The 11,024-nt window shown below is 59.4% G+C and overlaps 3 protein-coding genes and 2 non-coding genes across 5 annotated transcripts; 3 read left to right on the plus strand and 2 right to left on the minus strand.

The window, feature by feature from the left end:
- Positions 1-304: 304 nt before the first annotated feature.
- On the minus strand, positions 305-1,845 carry JDV02_004977 (uncharacterized protein). Its single transcript, XM_047986225.1, has one exon. It carries the CDS (start codon positions 1,211-1,213, stop codon positions 497-499), a length of 717 nt encoding a protein of 238 aa, XP_047842205.1. The 5' UTR covers positions 1,214-1,845; the 3' UTR covers positions 305-496.
- Positions 1,846-3,661: 1,816 nt separating this feature from the next.
- Positions 3,662-3,735, plus strand: JDV02_004978. The gene has a single exon. It is a non-coding gene; the product is annotated as a tRNA-Val (tRNA).
- A 44-nt stretch (positions 3,736-3,779) lies between these two features.
- On the plus strand, positions 3,780-3,853 carry JDV02_004979. The gene has a single exon. It is a non-coding gene; the product is annotated as a tRNA-Val (tRNA).
- A 464-nt stretch (positions 3,854-4,317) lies between these two features.
- JDV02_004980 (Urea carboxylase) lies at positions 4,318-8,347 on the minus strand (the record flags this gene model as incomplete). Its single annotated transcript, XM_047986226.1, has 4 exons — positions 4,318-4,671; positions 4,730-8,037; positions 8,099-8,218; positions 8,271-8,347. 4 exons carry the CDS (start codon positions 8,345-8,347, stop codon positions 4,430-4,432), a joined length of 3,747 nt encoding a protein of 1,248 aa, XP_047842206.1. The 3' UTR covers positions 4,318-4,429.
- A 540-nt stretch (positions 8,348-8,887) lies between these two features.
- On the plus strand, positions 8,888-9,753 carry JDV02_004981 (uncharacterized protein; the record flags this gene model as incomplete). The annotated part of the gene is made up of 2 exons (XM_047986227.1): positions 8,888-9,039; positions 9,108-9,753. The coding sequence occupies exons 1-2, from the start codon at positions 8,912-8,914 to the stop codon at positions 9,751-9,753; spliced, it is 774 nt and encodes a 257-aa protein (XP_047842207.1). The 5' UTR covers positions 8,888-8,911.
- Between the last annotated feature and the right edge of the window lie 1,271 nt (positions 9,754-11,024).

Raw genomic sequence — 11,024 nt, forward strand, 5'->3', positions numbered from 1 at the left:
GCACGACAACGCAGGTAGTATAATTATCGCTGCGTCGTACGTACGTACGTACATAACATTGATCAACAAAACGACGCCGCGTCATGGCTTGGGAGATGGATACCCCTCTCTCGCATGGCACAGTCGCGAGCGAGTGTTGCCGAGTCCACAGCTCGCACGGCCCTTCTCCAAGGTGAACACTGCGTTGCGCATGAGACGAGACGAACCGAGAGAAATTCGCGTCACCGCGTAATGGCACACGCAAAACCAAGAAGAAAAAAAATAGAGAGTGTCCTCGCGCACACAACAGGCACGCACACGTATTCGTAGTCATTGGTTGTATTGGGTATCAAGTGAGTGTAACGCTAATATAGCATGTTCTAGACCCTTTTCCCCCGCCATAGCCAAACCGTCACGTCGCATGTCGTTTCAAAGGAAGAAAAAAGAGAAGCAGTCGGCGTCGCCGAGTCCCTTGGCATAATGAATCTCTCGCTCATCACATGGCACCGCCGCCCGCTCAGGGCCCGTACTCGCTCCACTTGATGGACTTGACGTCCTTGTAGCAGCGGTCCTCCATGGCAAACTGGTGGCTCGCGGAGGAGCCCGGGGGCAGGTCGTTGAGCGGCGTGCACTCGGGCAACAGGCGCACGGGCGCGCACCCCGGGGGCACGTTGTCGTGCGACTTGCCGTCCTTGTCGACCGTCGTCGCGGCCTGCTTGAAGACGACGTAGTGCCGCCCCTGGTAGTACGGCAGGCTCTCGTTGCAGGCGATCCACGTCTCCGGGGTCAGGAAGGCGTAGGGGCTGGGGAAGCTGGCGATGCCCACGCCGGGGGTGCCGAGCCCGGCGTTGAGGTTGGCCGTCGAGAGCGTGTCGGAGCCCTGGTCCTTTGTGAGCTTGAGGCCCGAGGGGAAGGGCGGCGTGCCGCCGTCGGTGATGACGTTGGACCGGCCGTAGCGCTTGTCCTCGGCCGTGCCGTTTTGGTAGAAGATGCGCGCGTTGTCCGCCGTGGGGACGTTGCCGACGAGGGCGAGCCCCGCGCCCGTGTGGATGCTGACAATGTACGTGTTCTGGATGGACGGGTGGAAGTCGCGCGACGGGTCTGTGACGTTGACGACGAGGTGGAAGCCCTTGGAGTTGGCCGTCTCGGGGTAGTGCGGTGTCACCTGGCGCTCGGCGATGGGCGACGCGGCGGCCAGGCCGACCAGGCCGAGGGTGAGGGCGGAGGCGATCATGGCGGGCAGTTGAGAAAGAGAGAGGTAAGGGGAGGAATTGGAAGAGTAATTGTTCGACTGCCACGTTATGTAATGGAGTGTTTATTGGTAGGAGAGGATGGACGATGATGTATTGTTGCTGAAGATTGTCGAGATGGAAAAGTCAGGCATGCGGCTCAGCTTCTTATACACGCCCGCCTCGTCGCACTGACCCGCCGCAGATCCGGGCGACGAGATGCCGTGACAGGCTTACGGATGCGCGTCGACAGATGACGATGCGCAGGAGATGGAGGAGCCCAAGACGGGGGATGGACATTGGGACGGAGGCGATGCGGAGAAGGGGATCCCCAGTCGGCGGAGTCTAAACAACTGGAGCCGTTGTGGGCCCGTCTACCTCACATCCTCAGCGGCGGTATTGCCTTCCTCCGGCACTACTAGCGAGGACCCTGTGGGGGTCATCCGGTACTTATCCATCAATCCCGTCTGACAGTTAGTAGGCTCAGTGGAGGGACGCAGGCGCGGCAGAGGCGCGGGAGACGGCTACTACTAGGGTCGCTCACTGATGATGAAATACGAGCCCACCTAGGCAGCCGCATCCACTGATGTTCACTGCCGGCAGCGCGCACGGCAGCGCCATGGCGTCATGGGCGGCGGTTGGTCCCCTCGGCGACAGGCCGCTCGATGCATGGGATCTGCATCCCGCTCCTTGGCATCAATGCGGCTACTAAGTTAGTAGGAACGACCATCAGCTCGTATCGACATGCTTTCCGTACGTTAGTAGTAGTAGCTTTCTGTGCTGCCACAGACGATGATGATACCGCCCGCTTGTTAGGCGCACGACGTCGTGGGGCGAGGGCGTTGCATGTTGCCTGGTGATGTCACGCCAGGACCGTCCGCTCATATGGTATTACTAGGCGCCCTTCGCAGCGAATTTCCTCGTTGGGCGGGCGCGCTCCGGGGCTTGGTCGCCGCCGAGAAAATCGTGAACAGTCGTCGCGGGGGTCATGAGCGTGTTTTGATGGCTTTTCCGGCGGGGAGACTGGCGTGACGCCACGACACGCGATCGGTGGGTATATACAGTATACTATAGCGAGGGATCGTGACGATACTATCGTGTGTTGGCGGCCCCGTCATGCCCGTCCCCCGTCCATTGCAAATGGGCTACGTATCTATGGACGTTCAACAAGAATCACATTGACGCATCGGCGAAGTTAGAGCAAATCGTGCTTGCCCGACGACTTAGAGAAGAACGTTGACCAAGAAGCCAGTCATTCGGTGTCCGCTGCGCCACCAAAAACGAAGCCAGCCAGCCAGCCCGCATCCCCAACAAGTGAAACGAAACACAACGGCCCTTTCCGTTCCACATCCCTCCTCTCCTGACCCTGCAGACAAGGGTCCACGCCAATGGTGCGCCGCACCCGCGATCGAACCAACAAGTTCGTCTGCCGAGCCTCTCATCCTCCGGGCTGCCGGCTGGCATCAATGCCGTCAGCGGTTAGTAGCTGGGAAAGGCAAAGGATGTGGTTTACGAGCTGCTGCAACGCTGGCCGTGTAAAATGTTTGGTGGGATTTTCTATGTGACCGTCCGGCCCCGAAGGATGGCGTCGTCCGCCCGCCCGTCCGGCTGCAGCAGCAGCGCCCCCGGAGGTAAGACGATGCGGCTCGGCCGCTGCGTCCGTGAGGAATGAATGCATCTCCGCCCGCCGGCGTGACGTTCGGGCCGCCCGTGAACCTTGACCTACTACTACACGCTTTCCGTAGCGTTTCGGTGACACTCGTGTGGCGAAATGGCAGACTCGCCTGGTGCGTCTCGTGGAATCCTGACCCCAAGCGGATTCATCGCGCATCACCATATTATCCTGCGCACCCCTTTGAGGAGGAGCGCAGCACGACACATGACGCAGAGGACTCCTCTATGAGGCTACGCTCCTGTGTTTTCGTGAAGGGTCCTGGGATACACTGCTATTCTTCACGCATGGACGCAGTGTCGAAACGATCTCCGAACTGGTGGCAGTGGTGTTGCGGGGGAGAGGGGAGGGCTTTGCTAGTTTGCACCATCTCCGACTCATGGCCAAGATAGGAAATACACACCCAAAGGGGAAATGTCAACGGTCCCATGATTGGAACGACAGCGCTTCAACTTGAACCCTTGCCCGACGATCAGCACCATAACCAGGCATCCAGAGCCTGTTGTTCTTGTCCAGTTCGTGCTTCTCGTCTCTCGCCATCATCAAATAGCCTTAGGGTAGCCCGCAACGCCGCCCCCAAAATTGAACCCATGTCTTGTTGTTCCGCAGCGGGCTAGAACCCATCAGGCCCTCCCTCTTCCTCCTCCTCCACCACCCAAATTTCTCTCCAGTTCCCCCCACCCACATCACGAACAGAGGGGGGGACAAGAGAGATCCACACCTCGAAAAGCCTTCTTAAGGGACTTGAGCCTCGTCTTGTCTCCAACAAATCAAATCATCTGGTTTCGTGGTCTAGTTGGTCATGATTTCTCGCTAACACCGAGAAGGTCCCCGGTTCGAGCCCGGGCGAAACCACGACGTCGTCTTTTCGGCATCACCTCTGCTTTCTTCAATCACCTGGTTTCGTGGTCTAGTTGGTCATGATTTCTCGCTAACACCGAGAAGGTCCCCGGTTCGAGCCCGGGCGAAACCACGTTGTCGTCTTTTTGCCGTTCACGTCGGTGGATTTGTGCCTCTTGAATTGGGTACTCGTCGAAGGCAGCATCTGCTAGATGCTACTGCCTCAGGGGTGGTGTCAAAGGTTGAGGCAATAGTGCCCTTTCTTTTTACTTATGCGACCTGACTTTGGCATCGATCAGCCCCTGAATGAATTCGGCCGCAAGGCCCAACACCTGGTCGCCCTCGGCCCCTCGCTCTTGATCGCCTCATGTGACGTGGTCATGTATGCCTCGACAAAGGCTTCTCCGATACTGCGCTCCTCTGCTGTAGTCCGACAAGGGCACCAGCCTGTAGTCCTGGAGGGCAGTACTTTTGGATGACAAGTTCCCGCGCAGATTCCGGCAGAGCACAGGATGGTTTCGATCCGCGACAAGGAAGACGCCGAGGACATCGACTGTGTGCTCTTGATAGACTCACCAAACCGAGGGAAATTTGTTTGTGGAACTGAGAATGCTCTTCGCGTGGGCGAGGATAGTAAAAAGATACAGATAAGCGGCCGCAGGTAAGAGAGAAGATACGGACTTGAAAACATGCTCTGAAGGCGTCGGAGCTAAGCTTGCTGCCTCTGTACCAGCATCATTGGACGTCCACCTTCGACAATGTCCCCTGGCGCTACCAAGACCTTCGACACCGTCCCCGCGACCAATTTCTGGTCAGCATGCACGTTGACCTCCATCTTCATGGCCTCCAGGATAGCCACCACCTGACCGGCGGCGAGCGTCTGTCCCTCCTCGACCAACACCTTCCAGACGTTGGCGGTCATTGGCGCCCTTATTATCTGGAGATTCGGATCTGTGGCGGCCGCGTCAGTACATGGCTTTGATCCAATGCCACGAACCCCAACACTTACCATTCTCGAGAGAGACAGCAGGATTCATCTGCAAACGATCCGCATCTTTTTGTTCACGCCACTTGGCAAGACACTCCTCTTCGCGGTGAGCCATCTGCTCTTGCGCCACCGCTCTCGAGCTCGCGACCCGCCTAGCCTCGGCGGCGGTGTCCTCGAGCAGCCGATTATGCTCCGCCATGTCAAACACGCTCTGCTCGACCTCGAACTCGTACATGCCCGCCCTGAACTGCGCCATCTTGGCGTCGTACTCGTCCTCGCCCACCTCATAGAAGCACACGACGTCCATGCTGTCAAACATCCACGGCGTCTGCGGCCTGAACCCCTTCTTCGCGCCGTACAGGTCCAGCCCCGGGATCGTCATCCCCAGCGGCATGTACCCGCCGGGACAGTCGACGGGGTACACGGCGATGCAGCTGCCCCCCCAGGAGAACGTCCCTTCGGGCGTGTACGTCCTGCTTGGGTTCATCTTGGGCGAGCGGAGGCGGTGGCGCGGGTCGACGGGGAGGCACAGCGGCAGCGCCATGAAGAACCCGACGCCAATGATGATGGACTCGAGGCTCAGCAAGGTTTGTTTGAGCTCGGTGGGCGTCATGTCGTTGGCTTCGGCGAGAAAGGCGAATGGGTCGGGGAGGTAGCTGGCGAGCGAGCGCTGGTTGGCCGTGTACCGCTCGATGCACTCGCCGAGCTTCCTGTGCGTGAACGTGACGGGGAGACGGAAGCGGCGGTTCGGTAGCTTGGCGTGCCGCATGTCCCCCAGGCCGTCCTCCAGTTTGACCAGGGTGTCTACCAGGAGGTCGCGGGGCAGCTTCAGGCCGTTGTAGGTGATGGCAAGTGAGTTGCCGCAGCCGACCATGTTGACGATGGCTCCGACGCCGGCCGGGTCGTATAGGGACACAAGGCCGTCGGTTTGTTCGATGAGCTTCTGCAGGGCGGTGGCTCTACACTTGTGGTTCAGATCAAATCGTCCATCTCCATAGTCGACAAGGAGATAGTCGTCTCCGCCACAGCGGTACGTGACGTTGGGCCTTGACGAGGTCGCCTGCAATTCCTTGACAACGTCGGACCCGGAATTCGTGGAGCTTGCACCTATCGCGCCGGTGTCAAACTCTTTGCAACCCTCCCAGCCTGTCTCGAGGCCGCGTTCCAGCTGGCGCAGGTATTCATCCTGCCGTCGCCGCTGCTCGAGTGCGTCATCCAAGCTCGTCCTCTCGAACCTCACCACGTCTCCCGGCCGCAGCTGCCCGAGCTTCCACATGTCCGCATTGACGACCGTCGCGCTGCATATGAAGCCCCCAAAGTCCGGGCAGTCGACGGGGAAGATGACGGCCTCGTCGCCCGTCCAGTTGATGCCCCCGATCGGGTACCCGTACTCGATCACGTTGCTCGGGTGCGCGCCGCCGTCCCCGCCGTCTGTACGGGCGAAGTGAGGCCGCGGACCGATGAGTCGTATCCCGCCCCGGGCGGCATTGTGGCTTACCTCCCACGGTGTCTCGTAAAACTCCTCGAGGCCTCGCTCCGACAGGTACCCCGTCTCGTACGGCCCGGGCATGACCTGGATATGCCAGCAGGGGGCGTTTGTGTAACTGGGTACGAGGTGCCCTGGGATGCCCTTCTGTTCGACTTTGGGTAGGTTCCCTGAATCCAGGGTTGCGAGAAAGTCTCCAGTACGGAGTGGGCGGCCCTGGTACCCGCCGATGCCGGTCATGGGGTTCGTTGACTTACTCCCAAGCCATACGGCCACATTGGTGAAGCCTCCATGCACTGCCAGATAGACTCTGCAGCCCGAAGACATCCTTCCCATCGTCAGCCTCTGTCCTGCGCGGATCAATGAGCGAGTCCAGCGCGGGAAGTCTTGTCCGTCAAGCTGAGCGGGAATCACCGGTCCGCACAGAGCCACGATGGCGTCGCTGACAAAAAGCAACTCCGGGCCGGTGAGAGTTATCTCTAAGCCCTCTGTGCCAACCGGATTGCCAGCAAGTATGTTGGCGGCCTGGAGGGCGATGGGGTCCATGGGCCCTGCGTGGCCGAAGCCATGCCCGACGGTCGGTCTGCCGGGGTAGTCTTGCACGAGGGTGTAGGAGCCCCCGGATATGACTTCTATCCCGGAGAAGTTGGGCTTGAAGGCTTCTAGGAACTGCGTAGTAGTTTGCCCGTTGAGGAACGTCTCGTCACGGGCAAGCTGTCGCAAAAACTCCAGATTTGTCGGAGGGCCGCGAATGGTGCTGCCGTCAAGTACTTCCTGCAACTCCCTGATTGTACGCTCCCTGTCTGGACTCCATTGCATCACCTTTGCAATGAGGGGATCGTAGCCTATGCCGATTTGCGTTCCGGCGCGGGCCCATGTGTCGACGCGGGTGCCCGACAGCCTGTGCCACACGACCTCTTGCAACAGGCCCGGGCTTGGTGCGAAGTCCCTCGCCGGATTCTCAGCGCACAGTCGCACTTCGATGGCGTGGCCGTTTGGTTTCAAGGCTTGAAGCTGCAGCGAGTCCAGGACACCGTCGTCGAGACCCCCGAGGCCCTGCAGCTCGCGATCGGCCTGGCGTAGCATGAGCTCCACGAGGTCCAGCCCGTAGCACAACTCGGTGATGCCATGCTCGACCTGTATCCTGGTGTTCATCTCAAGAAAGAAAAAGTCGCCAGTCTCGTCGTCGACGAGGAACTCGACCGTCCCGAGAGACCCATATTTGACGCTCTTGGCCAGTTGGACCGCACAGCTCGTCAGCTTTTCTCTCAGAGCTGGGTGCTTGTTGACGACGAAAGGGCTTGGGCATTCTTCAACCAGCTTCTGGTGCCGCCTCTGAATGGAGCACTCGCGCTCGCCGAAGCTTATCGCATGACCCAGCCCGTTCCCAAAGACTTGCACCTCGATGTGACGACTCGAGGGTATGTACCGCTCGAGGAAAACGCCAGCGTCTTTGAACAAGGCCGCTCCCCGCGACTTTGCCGTGGCAAAGTTCCGTCTCAGGTCCGACTCATCGTTGCACACAAAGAGTCCCATTCCTCCTCCGCCGGCGGTAGCCTTCAGCATGACAGGATAACCGATCTCCTGGGCGGAGGATGCCGCGGCTTCTTCGGTCTCGAGCAGACCCTGGCTCCCGGGCACCACTGGGACTCCGGCTGCGACTGCGAGCTCCCGCGCTGTGTGCTTCACGCCAAAGGTCTCAATGGCCTCGGATGGAGGCCCGACGAAGATGAGTCCAGCGGCTACGACCGCGCGAGCAAAGGCGGCGTTCTCGGACAGGAAGCCATAGCCTGGGATGATTGCCTGCGTATCGCGAGCTTTTGCTATAGAAATAATTTGCTCTCTGGTAGCTTATTAGCGACAAAGCATCGTCATGGGACACGCAAGCGGGCAGCATTGCTGACCCGTCAAGATACGCCGTCGTTGGATCTCCAGCAAGCAGACAGCTCTCATCGGCGGCGGTGACGTGTAGAGAATCGCTATCGACACTGCTATACACTGCCACGGTTCGGATCCCAAGTCTCCTGGAGTCTCGGTTAACGTATGGTCGCGTCTCATCACCGCTACAGATCTTACCTGCAAGTCTGAATGATTCGACATGCGATTTCGCCTCGATTGGCCACCAAGATGGCCCGGAGCTTCAAATCGTTCATGGTAGTCGGTATAAGATTTGAGTTGAGTGCTAGTCCTAGCTGGCCACAAGATCACAGAAATCGGTTCATGGGTGATTTTCCGGGGATCATTGGGCGTATATACTTGATATGACATCAGTGAGCGTCTCATGCACTCAGTAGAGGGGCAGTTGTGCTGCGGATCGTGGCGTTCACCCTCTCACGCATGGGCATGCTGTGAGTGATGGGATCTGCAATGGACGGAGTCAGTCAGCCCAGTCACGGTAGCACTGAGCACCACACTCGTGTATGCTGGCTGATGCCGCACGGACAGGGTTGCAGCATTTAGCCAAAGTTACACGAGGACTGCCACACTGTTTCACCCCGTAGTATACTGTACGTCTCGGCGTCTGTTGTGTTCATCTTACATCACAGAATGAAAATGAGCTGTCATGCAGTCGAGCGTGCGTTTGCGATTGCAGGTGGCGAGAAGTAGTAGGAGCGTACGAAGTATATGAACGCGTGCCGGGGACACCTCGTTGACGATCCAATTCCTCGACCACCATAGCTCTCGTCGCCACCGTGAAAGGCACGATTTAAACGAAGATGACTCAGTTCAACGGCAAAGTACTCATCAATTGCGACATGGGCGAAGCGTACGGCAACTATGCCTGCGGCCCCGACGATGACATCCTGCCCCTGATTGACATCGCCAATGTTGCGTGTGGCTTCCAGTGAGAAAACGCCAGACGATGCCGTTGAGCCGCTTTTCGCGATACTGACTTTCGACGTCTTTCTCTAGTGCTGGCGACCCCTGCATCATGGCCAAGACAGTCGCGCAGTGCAAGATCCACGGCGTCAAGGTCGGCGCTCACCCTGGCCTCCCCGACATCCAGGGCTTCGGCCGGCGCGAGATGCAACTCACGCCTGAAGAGCACACAGCCAACATGGTCTACCAGATCGGCGCCCTGCAGGCGTTTCTCGACCGCGAGCAGCTCGCCATGCACCACGTCAAGCCCCACGGCGTGCTGTACGGCATGATGGCGCGCAACGTGGACGTCGCGCGGGCCGTGTGGGCGGGCGTCCCCAAGGGCATGCGCGTGTTCGGCCTGGCCGGGACGCCCATGGAGACGGCGGCGCTCGAGGCCGGGCTCGAGTTCTGGGCCGAGTACTATGCCGACGTCAAGTACCGCGCCGACGGGAGCCTGGTCACGGGCCGGCGGAGGGACACCTGGGGGATGGAGGACGTGCGGGCACACCTCCGGCTGCAGCTCGAGCGGGGGCAGGTGACGGCAGTGGACACGGGCGAGGTGGTCGCCTTGCCCTCGGTCAAGGACTACCCCGTCTCCGTGTGCTGCCACTCCGACTCGCCGGGGTGCCTAGATATCATCCGGACGGCGAGGGGGGTGGTGGACGAGGTGAACAAGGCGGTTACGGGATCATCGTAGTCGAGGAATTTTCTCATTTATGTGGAAACCTGCGTACGAAGAGATGGTGGTATTATCGTGTATCATCGTCATGCGCCAGACACGGACAGGGGACTGGACTAGACCAAGCCTCGTATAGCTTGGCTGGGGCGGCCATAAGTAGGGTACGGGTTGATCTCTGGAGTAAATCATTGATTTGAGTCCATGTATTGTTCTGTACCTACCGAAAGAAAAACATTGGTTGCAGAGTCGTAACGCATCGTAGAAACGCGGTCCCTCTGAATCCTGCATCATGCGTAGTCTTGTATGGGGCTCCAGAACAACTGCCTGCCTGAATGAACAGCTCGGACAGGCGGAGCTCCTGCACCCGGTAACCGGATCTGCATTCTGGCAAGTGTCTGGGACTGGATCATTCAGTGATTTGATGGCACCAAAGACTGGGCCGCCACGCAGGTCGGCTCCAAAGGGGGCCTCTGACGCGAGCGAGCCCAGCAGCAGCAGTAGCAGCAGGAGGTGGCTCGGCTCAAGGGGCCTCGACGAGATGCCGAGAAGAGTGGGCTCCTCTTATATGATGACGCCCAACATTCTCGTACTTGGCGCGCGTCGGCTGCATCGCGAAAGGGGACGATGGGTGTCGTTTACGCGCGAGGGGGAGCGTCTGGTCCAACGATGATGCGGTGCGTCTTATAAGCCGGCGCCATGTTTCACACGTCGAAGAGGACAACAACTCTAGCAGGCAACCGCGTCCGTCCAGCTCATGCACCTTGATGAAGCCCGAGAGCCCCTCGACTGGCTGGCACACGCTGGTCGCACGTCTCTCCCATCTTGGGGCCACACACACACTCACACACACACACACACAGAGACGCCCGACTAACCCACGACAGGCATCCCCCGCTCAACCCCGCTCCATCGATGCGACTCGATTCGCGACGACGGGAGGCACGGCGGCTGCCCCACAGCTTCTGCGGCGTCCAAGCTAGGAGGGGGGGTTTCCAGTTGTGGTGCTGTCCCCCCCTCAACTCCGAACACCGAGATAGTTCCTTAACCTGCTCGCCCTCCTTTTGTCACAGCAACGAGAGAACCCCCGCTGCTTTCCGGCCCCCCTCAAAAGCCGTGAACGATTGGGCACAGCTCTGAGCTCCTGTGGGCACCGGAGCTGTCGGTTGCCTGCCTGCAACATCAAGACGTGCGGGCCTATGCCTGTATGCATCGAACCCGGACCAAACGCGGCAAAGTGGCGCTCGCGACCCCGTGCCTGTCGCCGCCACGCCACGCTTGTCCCGCATCCC

This window comes from Purpureocillium takamizusanense, chromosome 4 (assembly GCF_022605165.1).
Source record: "Purpureocillium takamizusanense chromosome 4, complete sequence".
Lineage (NCBI taxonomy): Eukaryota > Fungi > Ascomycota > Sordariomycetes > Hypocreales > Ophiocordycipitaceae > Purpureocillium > Purpureocillium takamizusanense.